The sequence below is a fragment of the Amyelois transitella genome, chromosome 21 (assembly GCF_032362555.1).
Source record: "Amyelois transitella isolate CPQ chromosome 21, ilAmyTran1.1, whole genome shotgun sequence".
NCBI lineage: Eukaryota > Metazoa > Arthropoda > Insecta > Lepidoptera > Pyralidae > Amyelois > Amyelois transitella.
The window spans coordinates 5,678,043-5,696,081 of NC_083524.1; the positions used below are offsets into that span (position 1 = coordinate 5,678,043).

Consider the following 18,039-nt stretch of genomic DNA (forward strand, 5'->3'; position numbering starts at 1 on the left):
TGTCGCTATTTATAGTTGTTTGTGCTAATTTCATCGCCTCTTTTCTTGGCTCTAAATTGACGTAGGCGAAGATGCAGGTAAAAGCTAATCTACATATATATAAAAGATGCTGTTCGTGTCTGTCGTTTTGTGTACACCAGCTTTCGAACACGGAAACTTCTCACTTAGTCGATGCCATCATTGAGCCATACAGCTGAACGTGGCCTTCCAGTCTTTCTGAGACTGTTGGCTCTGTAAGATATAGATATAGACGCGACATATATGTATGAGTGCAATATTATCGATAGTATTTTCAACCATAAACAACTTACTAACTATATCTTAACTATTGACGCTCTAAGAAACAATACTATTTGAATGAATTGTAGCTACCTCGGCTGGTGATGGTCCCGGCGGGCGGCCGGCGCGGGCGCAGTGCGCGGCCGGCCCCCGCGCCCCGCCAGCTCGGCCTGCAGCCGCGCCGACTGGATGTTTAGCTCGTCTATGTGTTGTTCTTGCTGGTGATTGGCCATTATATATTGTGTATAAATACATTTTGTTAATAACCCCTTCAATATTCTATACACACATACATAAAATCACTCTTTCCTGGAAGACAGAGACTACATCTTTCCACTTGCCACGATCTCCGCATACTTCCTTCGCTTCATCCAATATAAAAATATAAATAAATATCTCATTATTCTATTATTGTAACCATTGACTCACCCACATATCGACCACATTAAATAGACAGTGTTATTATGGAAATGACATACAGAGACAGTGCCTAAAAACCAAACAAGTTTTTTAAAATTTTGCTGTCACTCAAACAAGTAAAGTGTACCTACTCTTACCTACCTAGGTAGAGACTATGTAATTTTGATTCAAAAGAGAGAGAGATGGGTCTTGTGGTATCTTTTTCTCTCTCTCATCTCTGCGTGTGACCCGGTTGCACCCTCTCAGAAGTGTTTCGGGGTCCGGAGTCCGCCTTCTGTGGTATCGTGGGATTTGCGGTACGAAAAGGTATGAAATTCTTGACAAAAAGCTCGTTGAGATTAAATTCTGCTTCGTAACAACACACCTGTCTCGCGAAATGTTTGAGTCGTTCGTTCTCGTCCTGCAGAACCAAGATGGCGTCGCGTCTTGCGTCCCTTTCTTCGAAACCTGCACTCGAAGGACGGATGCGATCTCGATTTTCTACATACATGGTATCCAGGTGTGACTGGAAAAATGTTGCAAATTCAATATGCATATAATACTATAGTGGCTTTATTTTGTAGAAAAAAAAAATTGAGGAAGATTTAGTATACATATTTACTAAATTAATGATGAGTGAATGTAGCAATAGAGCTGTGTAATTCCTGGCATACTTTAGCATAAGACTAAGTTATCTCTTTCATAGAATAATTATTGATAATTAAATAGGCAATATTTATAGGAAGACGCTAAATATTTTTTCAACCGGTCTAAGGCGACATCTTCAGGACACCTATATCCTGCAGTAAACCTGAAGATGTTGAAGTAAATACTCACTTGATTAAAATTAACATTCTTCTGTTTCTTCAAATCATTGATCACTTGATTCGGCGTTCGCCCTACCACTTCGCCGTCGCTTTTCATCCCCACTTCCTGATTATTCATTCTCCCCCCATTCTCCAAATCTGTCATCGTACATTTCTCAGCTACAGACATTTTCCGTTCATCCACATATTTTTTCAAAGACTCAATTTCTTTTTTTAAGGCTTCCAAGTGGCAATCATCGTTTATAAGTTTCATTTTACTATCGCATATGATTTTAAATTTTTCCAACTCAGACTTTTCCTTGTCTATGCTTTCTCTCTCTTTCTTCATAGATTGTAGGTGGTCTTCTAGAATGACTATTTCGTTTGAGATCTGCGCGCGCATCTCTTCGCCGCGTTTCTTTATCATATTCTCGGCGTCTAATAATTGACTTTTTAAGTTATCTTCCTGTAAACATATTATATTATATAAAAGACTAGCTTTTTTTTTGCCTACGCGAATTTAGCGCCAACTAGATAAAGCAATGTATTAGCGCCACCAGAAAAACGAATACAGGTTTTACGCTAATTCCAAACGCGCACGTAACGTACCTTTATTTTATCTCGAATCATGACCAATGATCTGTGGTCACCTAGCCAATAATATAACGTCGATATAAAATAAAGGTACGTTACGTGCGCGTTTAATACCTGTAATATTTATTAAATATTACCTATTGCAAATAAAGTTTAAAATGAGTCAAAATGACAGTAGATCTTATAGCTCTCACCTTAGCAGAGAGTCGTTCGCTTTCCCCCTTTACACAGCTCATAGCCGCGGTCATAGTCTGGTGTTGGTCTCTCAGCGCCTGCGCAAGCCCCCACAAAAACTTTTTCTTCTGTTGCACAGCGCTTTCTAACTCCGCCTCGCGTTGTTTGAATTTCTCTTCCATCTGAATAAGTATATTGAAGGAAAATTTCACTGGAAAACTGCGGTTGCGACCACGGTGAGATTGGATATGGAACATCGCTCCATTCATGACTGAACTTGAAAATCGTGATTCGGATTTTTTTTCAAGCTATGTACTATACCTATACTGTAAACAATTTCTATGGACTCGATTTCTAGCCATATAGCTGAACGTGGCCTGTTAGTCTTTGTGAGACTGTTGGCTCTGGCTACCCCGTAAGCGATAAAGACGTGATCATATGTATGTATTTCTATGGAAATTGTATGTAGCGCCATCTATTGACCGCGGTCTTTGATACTTTTTCCATGATCTACATCTCCCATCTCCCCAGATAAATTATTAAAAATTTATGACAAAAAAATGGCAAATTGTTGTTTCATTATTATACCTTGTAAATAAATAATATTAGGTGGGATATTTATATTTCCTACCTTAAACATGTTATTTTTATTGTTCCTACCTCTGTCTGCCTCCTCTGGAGTTGCACAGCGAACTTGGCAAGGACCAGCTTGTAACGTTTCTCTTCTTCTTCCTTCACCAACTCTACCTCGGTTTCGTAAACATTCTTCAGTTGGTTGAACATCTGAATGTTATTCTTTATTTAATATTTTTGCAAAAACAATTGAATGTGTTGCGCGTTTGGCGGAATCAATACTTAAAAGTTTTTTATCCCGTTATAACAATTAATTAAAAAAAAAAACAGAAAACAGTACAAAATTTAGTTTTGTGTAAATTTGATATTAAATTTCTTATTCACATACATCATAATACCAGACTAGTAAATCAATATTAGGTACTTAAACACAATCATTAAATGAATGATTAGTAAATGTTTTTTTTTAATACTATTTTGTAGCTCTGATATTTTTGTTTTCTTAGTTACACAACCAGGGTGAATCATGAAATGAATTTATTATCAACTTTATTTTAAAGTCTAAGAAAAATGGGAGTACAATAAATACTAAAACGAATAACATAACGTAAGTCAATGTTAACCTTGTAAATATTTTCGTGAAATCTTATAATGAGAAATTGCGAGAAACAGTGAGAAAACTACTTTCCTTACAAAACCTTTAAGCTAATGCAATAAATAAATTAATTCGACTACCTACTCAAGGCGGTTCTCACGAAGATGCATAAAGATATATGAGTAACAACAGTGAAAGGAGTAAAAGCGCTCCCAAGAACTGCAGAGGTTATAAGTTAAAAGTTTCTTTGACTCGTTTGTAAGCATTTACTAGTTTTCCTCAAACTTTGTTTTTCATTATTTAAAAAATACAGTCAAGCAAACCCAACATAAAAGTTGATGCTTAAAAGTTCTATTCTAGTTTCTCTTACTATTATTTGTGGTAACCGATACAAAGATTAGATTTATGTCGTAGGGAAAACCGCCTTAATGGTAGATGACATGCACACCTCATCGACCAGCGCTTTCTCCGTCATACCGACATGCTTCATTAGGTTCTCTACATTTTGCACATTTTCAGGAGGAATTGTGACATTCTGGAACATTTACGATGCAATTTTAATTTAGTAATAGAGAACGCTCGCAACTACGCCCGCGTACACAAATACTTACAGGGGTATATATGTAGATCGCTATATTAATATCGCCTTAAATATCATTAGGTAAATGTGTCAAATTACGCTTGTTGGGATGAGTGGATTATCTATAATTTGATAAGCAAGCAAAAACTACTGTATTGATCTAATATATTAAGTTGTATTCTACCGCATCAGAATCTCACAGAGCTGGCTAGTGAATGCATGAGAGTGAAGATGCAGGCAAAACCTAATTACTCTTATATAAAGTGCAATATTAATTTCTTTCAAAACTTTTCTTTCAACACATAAGGTCTAGGTCTGGGTTTCTGAAGTAAATATCAACCACTGCATATAAAAGGTTTTAAAATAAATTTAAAAGTTTCTAACCTTACACAAATTCTTCTTTTTCTTCATATATTTATCCTTGATGGCGTGCAGCCGATTTTGGCACGCCTTGCAGTATGTGTAATGCTTACATTTCTCATGGCGATGACTTTTCTGATGTTTTTCATACTGTTCCGGCAATGATTCAGAACTTTTTTCTGATGAAATACTCTCAACTGAAGAATTTTCTGAAACCATGCAAAAATCCTTGATTAATTTTTTTTGCTATCATATCTCATCTTTGAGAAGGCAGGTAGTGCCCTTACATCCCCGAATGTTACTTTGCTTTAATTCATAATTTCACTTACCTTTGTCTCATACAACAAGAAAATAAAGCTAGATTAATAAAACTAGGTTAGCAACAGGTCGCTATCTGATTCTCATCTTACTTTCATTAAGGCATCTAGCTGAAAGTAGCCTTTCAGTCTTTTCGAGACTGTCGGCTCTGTTTACCTCTCAAGGAATAAAGACAATATTTGCAATGCTATGTGTGTATGTTTATAAAATAAAACTGATTAAAAATCTTACTAACCTGTATCATGATGACCATCCTGTCGGCAGTAAAAGGGCAAACATTTCAATATGCAAAGTAATAGAGGGGTTTCTTTATATTTGTATTTTTCAACTATTTTGTTGGCATGTACTGAATCACATTTGATTCCTGTAAAGAATTCACAAAACTAATTTAAAATAGAATTTCCATTTTAATATTAATCTCTTTTCTGAAACAGTGGAAAAATATAAAGATCATATTGGCGATAAGCCACATCCTATTGGTAGATAATGTATTAAGTTTAACATTTTGTCTACTAAGATTGTAGTGTGTAAGTAAGTAAGTGATTAATTAAAAAAGATCATTTTCGACTTGAACCAAGCAGACATCAGATTAAGAGAGAAATTTAAACTAACACAAAAAATATTACTTACCCAAATAATTAAGGATAGACCATACATCACTATCTGAGAAAAACAGTTTTGTGTGATCACCGCTATCATTCTGTGTCATGAGGGTTTTGGCCAAATTGAACACCATGTTTGCAAGAGGTATCTCCGAGATGAACACTGATAAGCTGTAGCTAAACTCCTGGAATTAAAACCATAGCTTATAAAAAGCTTGAAAATGGTATGTTTATATAGGCCTTCCAACTTCAATGTTCCCATTTACACTGTCTTTTTATATTTTCAAAGTAAGCCTGTTTTCATTAAATCTCTCTGTATGGCAAACCGTCATCACACAACAGTGAGCTTTTATGAAAAGACTTATAAATGTGGATGAAGCAAAAAAAGTATTGTCGAAAATAAATTTGACTTTGGAAGTTGAAAGATTTTATATGTGTATGTGTGACCCTAGAAATCATTTGCTAGACATATTCAAATTTTGTATAAATAAAAATTAAGAGTTACACTTACATTTCGCAGGAGATATTCAGCAACTAATATATTCAAGGCTTGATTTGTTAGCTCAAGGCGTTGAGTAAAGTGCTTTTGGCATGTTGGTTGTGCACCTGGATAAATACAAAACTACTTATTATAAACCTTACTACTATGTAACAAGAAAGTATTCTTCTCAAAAGTGGCCAGTCCCATGCAAATGATCATATTTCGTTTATGCGAAATTTTGGTAACATGTAAGTAGAAAAACAAGAACAGACGTTAGGGGTATCTAATGATTATGTTGATAGTTAATGTAGGAACTTTATAACTATGAGCTTTATTATTGTTTCGCAATTTTGCCTCGTTATGGTTGAACGATTTTGATGTTTATATTTATACAAACCAGTTTGAGCATTTTTCAGAACTTCAACAATATGTCCACGTAAATACGCTCTCAAATCGTTGAGTATGCCATTTTTCTCGAATAATTCATAAATAAAATGTTGAAAATTCTCAGCTGATTCACTTATTTTTAATTTCTGTTCTTCGTCAGTCTTTGGGGTCGGTTCACTATTAATAACTGTAATGCATTCCATAACTTTTAAGTTCTATGTATTTTTATTGTAAAATATTTCTTGTATTTTATAATTATTTACTTGAACACACTAGGTAAATTTTCACTAGAATTTCAAACTTTTCAAACAGATTTTGACAATAATTGTTTGTTGTCAATTCGATGACAATTGGATGTCATTTCCGGTAAGTAACAACAAAACAAAAAACAAGCAGTCAAACTACATACTTTTATACTTGTGCTTTAAGTAGAAGTTTAATTTTTTACCAAAATACTTTATTTTAATAGATTATCTTTATTTCAGTGATGCAACTGAAAATATTTCAGAAACTAAATAAAAAAAAATGATTGTATTACTTTAAAATGACAAAATATAATGTGTACACTTATTTTGACATTTTACGTATCGTCCCTGTGGCGCAGAGGATAGCGCGTTGGACTTCTAATCCAAAGGTCGTGGGTTCGATCCCCACCAGGGATGCATAACAGTTTTTTTTCTTTTATGTTTTATACTATTATTGCTTTTATGTAAATATTTTTGTTTCATTTATGATTTACATCAATATAATGAACGGTACAAACGCATAATTTATAATTATGGGGTCTTTCAAAGCTCAAGATATAACCAAAATTATATACATAAAACAATAACTTAAAAATTACGTATGTATTTATTCATGCTTCGATCGTAATATGAGAGTAATGTTTAATTTAAATAAAGCAAAACAAGACGGTGCAAGTGGAAATATGTAGTTTGCCCTGCGACCTTCTTAATACACTTACCAAGACGTGATTTTATATACATTTATTATTTATAATATAACAGGGTACCCAGCAGCCAACAGTCTTGAAAAAATAATAGAATTCTAGATTGAAATAGTGACAGGCTTATTTCATTTTCTGTTTATCCACACTATTAATAAAAAGAAAAATGTATCCTTGTAATGAATAAACTCAAAAACTACTGAACTAATTTTGATGAAATTTGGTACTAATTCGAGGGCGAAGCCCCGCTAGTAATAAAATTAGAAACGGCATTAATTGTGCCGTGCGGTTTCTGGCACTTTAGAATAGGGTAAGTTTATCACTTTCCCATGGATCTCGTTAAAGGCGAATAAGGCTGACAAAATAACACATACCTACTTCTACTCTGAGAGTTCTATTTTATTGATATAAACGTAGAAATAGTTTACTAGGAATATCTATGTATACTATACCATATTATATTAAAATAGGTCCAGCAGTTTTTTAAACTCTTTTACGGTAGGTACTTTTTTCTTGATGTGCCGTTTGGTTCCCAACATATTTGTCTAGAGACTAAGACTACTCTCCTTCCTTGTCGTAATAAGTTGGTAAAAAGCGAATGAAGGAATAGTAATTTTATCTGTTTGGCGGAGTCAAAATGAAAAAAGATCTTTCAATTAAAATTATTTATTACTTTGAGATCGAATTTGCTTTTCTGTATCTTAGCTACTAAAAATGAAAAATATTGGAAAAAAAAATCTTTTGAAGGTTTAAGGGATTCCCCCAGTTGCCTGAATGTGTGTGTTTGCTGATAATCTTTTCCGTAACTGTTAGATAATTTATTATTGCCCAGTTTGTAGCAACATAAAAAAAAAATATTTTTTTTTTATTATTTTATTTTAAAAAAATATATTTTTTTTATTGTTTGTTTCTACAAAATTCTTGGCATTTATTTTAAGTTTCGTTATATTTTGGATACTGTACCTAGTAGTACTAGTACTTCTTCTCATGGGGTTTTCTGCTAAGGAAATTTATAAAGAAAATGACAGTGACATAATCAGCTGTTCTCATGTTTTCTTTCATTGTTGGTTCTGTCATTCATATTTCATTCCGTCATTCACCCAGATTCGATTTATTGATAGTATCTCTATTTAGTTTGTGATTTATTGTTTATTTTGTGCAATCTTTATCTTAGTCAATTTCATTAAATAATCGCATATGTAAAACACAAATTTTTTAGCAACATTTATTGTTAAAAAAGATAAAATGAGGCGTCGCGCTGGTGTAGGGGCAATCCAAAAACAAAAATTGGAGCAGGAAAAATATAAAGAAAAGGGGACAGAAATCCAAGAAAACCAGTTCCAGCAAATGTCGAAGCAGTTGGAGGTGTTTAGAGAGAATTTGGAGGAATTTGCGACTAAACACAAAAATGAAATTAAGAAAAATGCACAATTTAGAAGACAATTTCAGGAGATGTGCGCTGCTATTGGAGTTGATCCTTTGGCCTCAGGAAAAGGCTTTTGGTCGGTTTTAGGTAATAATTAAGATTATTTTTGTTATTGTCAACTGTAATAATAGAATTATTACTAATGGTACATAAGGCATGGACAACTACTCCTTTCTTAATTTCATGTAAGTTGCAATGAAAACATTACTTAATTTTTAGTTTTACTCAATACATTCTTTCAGGTATTGGAGATTTCTATTATGAAATAGGAGTACAAATAGTAGAAGTATGTTTAGCTACTAACTACAAAAATGGAGGACTAATAACTTTGGAAGAGTTGAGAACGAGACTCATAGCAGCCCGAGGGAAGGCCAGGAAGCATCAAGAGATCACCAATGAGGATTTATTGGCTGCTGTAAAGAAATTGAAGATATTTGGAAATGGGTGAGGACTTAATTCTAATAGCATTATCTAAAAGTCTACCATTGGATTAAGCAGAATAGATCCCGGCACCAATACAAAAAAGAATAAGACCATTCCATCTCTTTCCCATGGATGTCGTAAAAGGCGACTAAGGGAAAGGTTTACAAACTTGGGATTCTTTTTTTAGGCGATGGGCTAGCAACCTGTCACTATTTAAATCTCAACCTTATCATTAAGCCAAATAGCTGATTGTGGTCATTCAGTCTTTTTAAGACTGTTGGCCCTGTCTACCCTGCAAGGGATATAGACGTGATCATATGTATGTATGTAGAGAGAACTTAACGGGAAAGTGGTTTAAATTAAATGTATTACTCATTTTTTGTTTTCTTTGGAATGTTGTTAGAGCGAAGCCGTAGGGTATTTGAAAGAAAGAAAGAAATTATTTCTATTTTATCAACTTCAGGCAATAAAGTAATAATATTTTTAAAATTTTATTTTTAAGGTTCACTGTGGTTCCCATTGGCAAAGGAAAATGGTTAGTTCAGTCTGTCCCAGGCGAGTTAAATTTGGACCAAACATTGGTCCTACAGAAGGCCAGCTCATTAGGCACTGCTTGGGTATCTTCCACAATTCTTATTAGTGATTTAGGGTAAGTTTTTAAAGAATGTTCTTATGTGTATTATTGGGCTATGGTTTTGTCACTAGACAAGATTGAAGAGATAACAATGAGCATGTGACACACATGGCAATTAAGGTGTCTCTGGTCCTGGCCACAGTCAATTGAATGCAAATTAGGCCCATAGCTCACGGCGTATTTTTAACGCTTAGGCGACGCGCGTATTACGAACGCGCGTTTTCGGCACAGTATACACCAATTGTTGCGTTTGCATTGATGATACAAAAGCGCGCACAAGCGCGTTTGTGAAGAGATACAAACGCGGCGCGTATAAAGGAGCGGAGTGAGGCAGAGGGGGAAGGGGGTGCGCGTATACGTGCAGTAGAGACGCGTTTCACGATCGCCCCGTGTGCTTAGGTTACAAAGTTGCATCCGAATCGCGTTTGAAGTGCTTATACGCCTGTCTCCTGTGCGTTTAAAATACGCCTTGTGCTATGGGCCTTATGAATGGCTTATAAACATGTAATAAGACTCATTGAACTATTGTTAGCTCTGTGACAAAGATATATTTAATGGATTGCAGATGGAATGAAACCAGAGCAGAGAACGCGTTGAACCACATGGTGAGAGAGGGGCTCGCGTGGATTGACACCCAAGATCCCAGGGAGAAGCTGTACTGGTTCCCGAGCATGTTTGCCGAGTGTGTGTCTGCGTGATAGAAGATCTATTACTTCCTTTCATATTTTGGGACGGTAAAAATTATTTGGTTTACAGTGTTTTAACTATCTGTTTGCTCCAAATTTAAGATAAAATGCGTCATGGTTGTTGAATAGACAAGCCACTCACTGTTTTACAATTATAAGGCTCGTTTACAACTGTTGCCAAACCTTTTTAAACAGCTTGTAAAGCATATTTCGATCAAGTGTATAATTAGCAAACTATTTGAAAACACATGGGAAAGAAATCTAGAATATTCTGTGACATGAGGATGAATTATAAAATGTGAATAACAAAGTGATATTTCATAATTAATGTAATACTGTAAATAACATGAAAAATATTGCACACGTTGTTTGATTGAATTCCCAATATTAATATTAGCTGGTACTCTCTGATGATTCCAAGGTAGGCAGTTTTAGTTTTGATCTAAACAGATTATTTTCTTTCTGCAGTTCTTCCAATCTTTTCTTTAACTTTTCTGTCATTTCTACATAAGATTCTTTCCACCTAAAAGGGGAAAAAAAATTTCACTAAAAAGAATATTATTAGAAGAAATGTAGCACTGAAATACTGATAAAGTGCCTTTCCAATGATATATTAATGATCTAACTCGATTTCTTATTCTCTTTTGGATCACACAAAAAAAAAATAATCATTTTCGAGCTCCTTTACATCAAAAACTAAATATTTTACTTTTTACTAAGCTCCATTTGATTTTGTAAATGTTTGTTGAGTTCAAGTAACTCCTCTTCCTTCGTTGTCATCATCCTGAAAAAATAAATTAACGTAAGTATTGCTACTTAAAAAAAAGGAAAATAAATTTAATAAATTCAGGATGTAATAAAATACCTACTTTTGGCTCAGCTCTGTCCGTGATGATAACATTGTTTGCAGTTTGGTGATCATGCCGTGTGTCTCGTCCAATGATTTTTGGAGGTGTTCCACTTGCATTCTAAAAGTATTTATTTTATTCGATAGTGAAATTATGAAAGCGGTTAAGGCCTTGGGGTCATTTCCCTTAGTCTGGTACAGTACAGTACACAAGGTCAGCGAAGGCTACCCAACCTCATTTGTCAGAAGGACGTCGAGGGATGATCTTTGTTTTAATTACATACTGTCGAGATGGGGTTTAAACTGTGGCGTCAGGAATATTATTTTTTTCTATTTTTCTCCTTGCAAAAGCAAGTTGTATTTATTGCTAGTTGGTAGCGAAAAGTAAAAGCAAGGATACACCAAAACTATTGATGTTACTTACTAGCTGTCATACCTACATAGACGACAACAGAAGTCGAGAAATAAAAATTACTAAATTTCTGCTTAATATTCCGAAACATACTTAAGTTCATCCCGTTGTGTTTTCAACAGGTTCTCTTCCCAATCCCGCCTTTTTGTTTCCCTCGCATGGATGTCTTGGATTCTTTGTATGTCTATGGCCAGGCATTGCTTTTCGCACACCAACTGTGTATTCCGCCTTTCTGATGATACCTGTGGCCATAAATATAATTTTATTATAGGTTTTTAAAATGCAAGAAACCAATACAATAGATTTATGTATTGTAAGCATTCTAATCTTCATTATAAGGATAATAGAAAAATATATTTCTTGAATTTTAAATCAATGTCTGAAAATAAATTTGTACATGTTTCGGCATGATCATGAGAGGATTGATTTTAACTCGTTTTATTTTCATTAGGTACAAAGCCGAACTTGTAATAACTATATTTTTACTCAAATAAAATATATTTTTATAGACAGATGCTTAGATGCATCCTAACTTAGGTCATGTGGCCAGGTTTTTTCATTCATTTTCAAAAACAAGACATACCAGTTCCTGGAACATTGCCTCCATCCGTTGTTCGGCGAGCGCCAATTTTGGATCTATGGCATTGCGGCATTTCTTCTCTTGTCTCATAAAACTATCATTTGTCGCTAATAGTACCTTATTTTCTCTACAAAAAATAAAACATTTGAACAATCAACATATCTGTAAAGTTCAGTACCTCTTCAGTATGTCCTAAGCCAAAGAATGCTGAAACCAGCGCGGCAGTACCTAAATATCTATTTCTTTCGAGTGTTTATAAAATAATATGATACAATGGCCTCTAGTAGGTACTTGGTTTAGTTGATGAGGTATTAGAAAAGGTCCGAACACACTGCCTTGAGGAACTCCATTGTTTACGTTACATTGGTCTGTCAAGTAGTGTGTGTTAGAATTATATTAAGATTGCAGAATATAGTCTTTTAGAATTTATTTTACCAACCTACAAAATGCTATACGTGGTTGTTTTAAAACCCCCGATTATGCCCCTAGTATTTTGTTTGAACATAAGTAGTTTAAAATGCAATTGTTACCTCAGCACTTTATTGAGCAGCAACCCCTTTTCTACCAGTTCCGAATCTAGATTTCTGATGTGCTGTAGCATATCTGCTACCTTTTCATTATAGTTCTCCTTTATATCGTCCACTTCCGCCCTGAATTTAGATTCTGCCTCACGATAAACTTCTGTTAGTTTTTGTTTTGTGGCGAACAGTTCGTCTGTACAAATGAAAATTAAACTTACTTACAATCTGCTACGAAAAAAGCCGTATCTAATACGCTAAGGATTTATTTAGAGTAAGGTTTTATTATTCACTATGACAACTTTAACCGTCTGATCGGAATTAGATATGGGTAAAATACTTATTTGAACTTCTTGCTTAGCCTTTTCGCGACATATGTTTTTTACATATTTTTTGCTTATATAAGCCATATTTCTCACCTGATAAATCTTTTATTTTCTTAAAAGCTTCGTTTTTCTGCGCTGACACTAAGTCGAATAGTTGTAACGCTTCCGAGACCTAATAAAAAAAAATCATGGAATGAGTCAATAAATCGCCTTATAGAAATCTCTGAAAAGTAATGTACAGTTTTTACCTTTGCTTTAGCTTCTATTTCTTTCTTTATCCTATCGGAACTTTCTTTTTGACACATCAGTAGCTGACTTTTTAAATTCTCATTGTTCTTTATCTCTGCTTGCAAATTAACCCTCTGTTCTTCTAAAGTTTTGGTTGTTTCTGCTAGTTCTTTCTGCAGTTCTTCTGTTTTCGCTATATAATTAACTAATTCTTTTTCTTTGTTCCTCATATCGGTAGTTAATTGATTAAGTTTCTGATTTAACTCTTTATATTTTGTTTCTAATTCGATGTAATCAGTAAGTGCTGTTTCTAATTTAAGTTCCATATCCCTTCTATCATCATTTGAATTCTGAAAAAATGTAGTACTTATGTGCGTTACTTAGTCGGTATAAAATCTTTATATTATAAGGCTTTAACTATATAGGAACTTGAGGTTGTAAGCTATCATGTACAGTCAATGACAAAGGAACCTGAATCCTTCTGTTGTTTTGGTATCAGTTGTTGTATCTAAGTACAAAATTCATTAGAGTATCAATTAATCAATTCTTACCTGTGTTCCTGTTCTGCTATACTGTTGATAAGTTTTAAGTTCTGTTTCTAAAGCGTCAATGGTCTTCTGCGATGTCTGCCAGAGGACATGCAAAGAGTCTCTTTCCTGAAAAATAATATCTAAGTATTTATACTATCCACAAGATGGGCAGATGTTATCAAATCATCGACGATGTGTTCTACGGGGAAAGTAAGTAAAAATTTTAAGCAGAATAAACGCAGTACCACGCACAGCAGAAATGGACTGATATCATTAAACTTTTCAGACGATCTATGACCGCGACACGACTACTAAAAAAAAAGAGTTAATAAGGGTGAAATTCCGGTGTGACGGCACCGCTACTAATGTTTTTATTCAGCTTCCAAGCAAATGGCTAGTAAGTAAATAAGATTTATGTGTAGTACGGGGTTATTAACTTAGAACCAATGCGCAATAGCAATGCACGTTTACAGGCGATGAGATAGAGATGAGTTATAAAGGGCGTATGACCGGGCGACTATAGTTCCTTCGCAGCCATTTAAGTTGAACTTATATTCCGGGTAGAAGTATACCTTGGTTAGAAGGACAACTTGTCTTCGCAACTCCTCGGTTTCTTGTCCCTGATTAGAATCTTGCGTTTGCGGTTGAGGTTCACGCAACAACTGCATTTTTTCTTTGAGCAGCATCGCCACCTGCTGGGATAATTTCTGGTTGTCTGCTATGAGGGACCGAATCTCGTTTTCCACAGTTGTTTGATTCTCCTGGAGAAATAAATATTTCTAGAGAAAAATTGTAATTTGCAGCCTTCAAACCCGCCACTTTTACAAGGTTTTAATAAGGTCATTATATAAAATGACAAATTTCTTACCTACTGAAGAACTTGCACTAGCACTATCTTTTTTAAGAAGGAAAGCAAGCCGACGTAATGTTTCTCCCATAATCGGTATGCGGCCTTATAAGTTATAGCTTTGGCCACGCGTCTGCAAGTACCTAAATAGCACTATAATAACTAACATTAACTGTAAGGCCTCGGTCTCGAATTTTGCGGGCAGCGGGGCGGCGGCGGCGGCGGCGCGGGAGCGGCAGGATCTTGCGTATCGTCAAATGGACCGGGTCTCGAAAACAGAGGCGCGGGAGCGGCGCGGGGGCGGGCAACGAGCGGTGCACTCCAGTCGAGCGGTGACCGTCCCGTGTTGCGCGTCTGCATTGTAGTATAGTGTTGTACTTTTTTTTGTGACGTTTCAAAATGTCCTCGGACGTGCAAGAGCAAATTATTTCGGCAATCTTTGAGAGGAGACCCATATGGAACAGCAAAGATGTGAACCATAAAAATAGAAGAATAATTAATCAATTATGGGAAGAAATAAAAAACGAACTGAATATTGAAGGTAGGTGAATATAAAAATTATTTATTATGTTATATACAATGTTTATTATGGTTTACAAATTAATTAGTAGCTAATGGGATTATTTACAAAATATTCTTTGAATTTTTCACGTATATATTGTGCTTGATAAGACGTCCGGGCGTTGGTTTGTAATCGTGTTTGTAATGTTTGTTGATTCGTATTGACAGTAATATAGGCAATGTCATTATCACCGTCCTTATCTCGGATAATGTTATGCAACAAACAGCAAGTTTTGATGAGTAATCTTGCATGACATTTGTTTGTCTCTATGGGCGATCTGAAAATATGCCACTTGGATCTTAAAATTCCGAAAGCACACTCAATAGTCTTTCGAGCCCGCGATAATCGCTTATTAAATAACTCACTTTGTGCATTAAGTACGCTTTGTGGATAAGGTCGCATCAAATATGTTTTGAGTGGATATCCTTCATCTCCAATAAAAACCATTGGTAGAACGATATCTGATGTGGGTAGATATTGTGGACCTGGTATATTGTAGTTATTACTTTGAAGTAAACGGTTCAAATTAGAGTAATGGAATGTCCCTGCATCACTTTGTTTCCCTCTTCCTCCAACTTCTATACAAACGAATCTTTTGTCAGCATCCGCGACCGCTTGCAAGTGCATCGAAAAGAAATGTTTATAATTATAATGCGATGATCCAGCGAACTTAGGATTTTTTATTCGACAGTGCTTGCCATCAATAGCACCAACGCAATTAGGAAATTGCCATTTTTCATAGTATTTTTCCGCTATATTTTTCAATAATTCTTCTGTCGGTTTTGGCATATGTAAATGTACCAAATTTTTCCATATAGCTTTACAAGTGCCATAAACTATGTTGGCTACCGTTGTTTTTCCCATTCTGAATGACAATGACAGTCTTTTGAAAGGCTGCCCACTCGCCAAAAACCTGAAAATTAAAGCATGTATATGTTAAAGTTATGTATGTAATAAATAGTCTGTTCGTTCTTTGTTTCAGTGACCGATTTAAAGAAGAAATGGAAAAATTTAAAAGATCACTATAGAAAGGAATTAAAAAAAAATCCTGCCCCTAGATCAGGAGATGCCGGAAATGTTAATCAACCCTCAAATTGGCAATATTTTTCTCAATTGAGGTTTTTGCAAGATGAAGTTGTACCAAATGTTACTGAGGGTAATTTAAGCAGACCTGAAGTAAGTAATCAGATAAGTAATGATTCGTTTGAGACAGAAGACATATCTGGAGAAAACTCTCAAGAAGATACAACCGGTCATAATGAAGAATCTTCTATTTATCCACAACAACCTTCTACATCCTCACAAGAGGCTCCTGTTTCTTCTCAAGAAGCTTCTACATCATTGCAAGAAATTTCTACGCCTCCAAGAGAAGCTTCTGCGTCACAACGATCAAGAAAAAAGAGAACAGCGAATGACATAAGAACTGAATTTTTAGAATTGGAAAGGAAAAGGATAAGACTGCTGGAAAATGATTTATCAAATCAAAGTAGAAACGAGGCTTCTAGAAATGAGAATAAGTCTGATGACTACTACTTTTTTATGAGTTTACTTCCACAAATGGAAAAATTCACGCCCTTTCAAAAGTTTAGAGTAAGACAAAAAATTAATCAAGCTCTTCTAGATGAGTTAAGTGTAAATGAAAGCACGTACCCTTCTAATGAATCATATATGTATGGGTATAGTACTCAACAATAGAGGTATATCAATCTTATAATGAAAATACTGTCAATAAATAACAAAACTGTGATTTAAATAGTTAACTAATCGTCGTACAGATGAGAACTTTAATTTTAGAGAGAAGATTTAGTTTTAAGATTAGCGTGGAATTATTATACTGACCACTAAGTATATCGACCTTGTAATAAAAATACTGTAAATGAGTGAGAAAACTGTGATTGTAGAAATAATTAATCGTAGTACAAACGAAAACTGTGATTTTAAAAATAAATGACAAACTGTTATGTTACTTATTTCATACGAAACGTTTTTATATTATATTTTTCGTCAAAGATAAATAATTAAGGCTGATTAGTGTGTAGTAGGTATTTAATTAAAATTATTGTATCTGGGAACTTAATACCGATGCCAAACTATTTACTAAATTAGTAGGTACAACACTTCCTTTTTGAAACTATCAATAAATACAATTACAAATTACAATTTCGTTGTTTTACTTACCCAAGCGTTATGTATAATTTTTCTGCTGGAGATATACCTCTAAAACTTTTTGGATTAATTCCAGACTGTAAATCACTCTTGATAGTTTCTAGAATATAGTCAAAAGTTTCTACACTCATTCTGGTGTAGTCGTAGAATTTATCGGGATTTTGTCTCTGTTCTTCATAATTTCGATAAAACTCGCCATTTATTTTCCTTGCCTTATAGTAGGGATCCACTTCTTCTTTTGCCCACAATAAATCGAGCGTTAGGAATACATTTGAATCAAAAAGATGTTGTCGCCGATTTTCAGACATTTCGTTTGCGAATGTCGACAACACAACCACGAACACATCACTACACCGCTACAGTACCGCGCGATCTGCCCGCTGGTTTCGAGAACAGGTATGCGTTGCCCGCCCCTCTCCCGCGCCGCCGCGCCGCCGCCGCCACCCCGCTGCCCGCAAAATTCGAGACCGAGGCCTAACTACAGATACAGAACTTTCATTTAGTACTCACCCTGTAAAATTCCACTTCATTTTGAAGGTCTAAGAGATTCAAATTTTCCATGTTTAGAGCACGTACCTAGCGTAGGTATGCCTAACAAAGACTACCTACATAAGTAAAAGGAATTATGATTTTTAAATCAACTCATTTAAATTTGTATTAACATTTTGCATCATATATTCTATTTTAATGTAAATTAACGCTAATATTAATAAGGAAATAATAATCGGTTCTACAACATATATTAACATCATAAGAACGA

At 34.8% G+C, this 18,039-nt stretch overlaps 5 protein-coding genes and 1 non-coding gene across 6 annotated transcripts in view; 3 read left to right on the plus strand and 3 right to left on the minus strand.

Moving 5' to 3' along the window:
- LOC106135552 (uncharacterized) overlaps positions 1–6,443 on the minus strand; it is a 13,479-nt gene extending 7,036 nt beyond the window's left edge. Inside the window, exons 1-11 of the mRNA XM_060950497.1 lie at positions 6,159–6,443; positions 5,792–5,886; positions 5,309–5,465; positions 4,914–5,042; positions 4,385–4,569; positions 3,869–3,955; positions 2,913–3,035; positions 2,273–2,434; positions 1,516–1,950; positions 1,064–1,204; positions 373–497 (exon numbers count right to left, since the gene is read on the minus strand). Coding sequence (XP_060806480.1) covers positions 373–497; positions 1,064–1,204; positions 1,516–1,950; positions 2,273–2,434; positions 2,913–3,035; positions 3,869–3,955; positions 4,385–4,569; positions 4,914–5,042; positions 5,309–5,465; positions 5,792–5,886; positions 6,159–6,351 — 1,832 coding nt within the window. The 5' untranslated portion in view covers positions 6,352–6,443. The remainder of the gene's footprint in view (positions 1–372; positions 498–1,063; positions 1,205–1,515; positions 1,951–2,272; positions 2,435–2,912; positions 3,036–3,868; positions 3,956–4,384; positions 4,570–4,913; positions 5,043–5,308; positions 5,466–5,791; positions 5,887–6,158) is intronic.
- Positions 6,444–6,737: 294 nt separating this feature from the next.
- Positions 6,738–6,810, plus strand: Trnar-ucu (transfer RNA arginine (anticodon UCU)). The gene has a single exon. It is a non-coding gene; the product is annotated as a tRNA-Arg (tRNA).
- A 1,369-nt stretch (positions 6,811–8,179) lies between these two features.
- Positions 8,180–10,624, plus strand: LOC106135557 (vacuolar-sorting protein SNF8). Its single transcript, XM_013335904.2, has 4 exons — positions 8,180–8,607; positions 8,763–8,964; positions 9,446–9,592; positions 10,143–10,624. The coding sequence occupies exons 1-4, from the start codon at positions 8,340–8,342 to the stop codon at positions 10,273–10,275; spliced, it is 750 nt and encodes a 249-aa protein (XP_013191358.1). The 5' UTR covers positions 8,180–8,339; the 3' UTR covers positions 10,276–10,624.
- A 32-nt stretch (positions 10,625–10,656) lies between these two features.
- LOC106135553 (putative leucine-rich repeat-containing protein DDB_G0290503) lies at positions 10,657–17,889 on the minus strand. The gene is made up of 11 exons (XM_013335899.2): positions 17,790–17,889; positions 14,277–14,465; positions 13,726–13,830; positions 13,195–13,524; positions 13,040–13,118; positions 12,633–12,816; positions 12,106–12,229; positions 11,616–11,764; positions 11,133–11,231; positions 10,973–11,047; positions 10,657–10,786 (listed from the first exon to the last, which is right to left on the minus strand). Exons 1-11 carry the CDS (start codon positions 17,838–17,840, stop codon positions 10,657–10,659), a joined length of 1,515 nt encoding a protein of 504 aa, XP_013191353.2. The 5' UTR covers positions 17,841–17,889.
- Positions 14,718–17,587, minus strand: LOC132903063 (uncharacterized). The gene is made up of 2 exons (XM_060950351.1): positions 17,292–17,587; positions 14,718–16,026 (listed from the first exon to the last, which is right to left on the minus strand). The coding sequence occupies exons 1-2, from the start codon at positions 17,585–17,587 to the stop codon at positions 15,156–15,158; spliced, it is 1,167 nt and encodes a 388-aa protein (XP_060806334.1). The 3' UTR covers positions 14,718–15,155.
- LOC132903064 (transcription factor Adf-1-like) lies at positions 14,951–17,547 on the plus strand. The gene is made up of 2 exons (XM_060950352.1): positions 14,951–15,092; positions 16,096–17,547. The coding sequence occupies exons 1-2, from the start codon at positions 14,951–14,953 to the stop codon at positions 16,806–16,808; spliced, it is 855 nt and encodes a 284-aa protein (XP_060806335.1). The 3' UTR covers positions 16,809–17,547.
- Positions 17,890–18,039: the final 150 nt, after the last annotated feature.

What these genes read in the sequence shown, in the direction of transcription:
- LOC106135557 (XM_013335904.2), top strand. Translation starts at nt 8,340, where the DNA reads ATGAGGCGTCGCGCTGGTGTAGGGGCAATCCAAAAACAAAAATTGGAG. An exon ending in TTGAAGATATTTGGAAATGG is followed by an intron (nt 8,965 to 9,445) that starts GTGAGGACTTAA and finishes TTTATTTTTAAG; the next exon opens with GTTCACTGTGGTTCCCATTG. An exon ending in ATTCTTATTAGTGATTTAGG is followed by an intron (nt 9,593 to 10,142) that starts GTAAGTTTTTAA and finishes AATGGATTGCAG; the next exon opens with ATGGAATGAAACCAGAGCAG.
- LOC132903064 (XM_060950352.1), top strand. Translation starts at nt 14,951, where the DNA reads ATGTCCTCGGACGTGCAAGAGCAAATTATTTCGGCAATCTTTGAGAGG. An exon ending in AAACGAACTGAATATTGAAG is followed by an intron (nt 15,093 to 16,095) that starts GTAGGTGAATAT and finishes TCTTTGTTTCAG; the next exon opens with TGACCGATTTAAAGAAGAAA.
- LOC132903063 (XM_060950351.1), bottom strand. Translation starts at nt 17,587, where the DNA reads ATGTCTGAAAATCGGCGACAACATCTTTTTGATTCAAATGTATTCCTA. An exon ending in AAATTATACATAACGCTTGG is followed by an intron (nt 16,027 to 17,291) that starts GTAAGTAAAACA and finishes TTTAATTTTCAG; the next exon opens with GTTTTTGGCGAGTGGGCAGC.
- LOC106135553 (XM_013335899.2), bottom strand. Translation starts at nt 17,840, where the DNA reads ATGGAAAATTTGAATCTCTTAGACCTTCAAAATGAAGTGGAATTTTAC. An exon ending in AAATAGAAGCTAAAGCAAAG is followed by an intron (nt 13,119 to 13,194) that starts GTAAAAACTGTA and finishes TTTTTTTATTAG; the next exon opens with GTCTCGGAAGCGTTACAACT. An exon ending in CAAATGGAGCTTAGTAAAAA is followed by an intron (nt 10,787 to 10,972) that starts GTAAAATATTTA and finishes TTCCCCTTTTAG; the next exon opens with GTGGAAAGAATCTTATGTAG.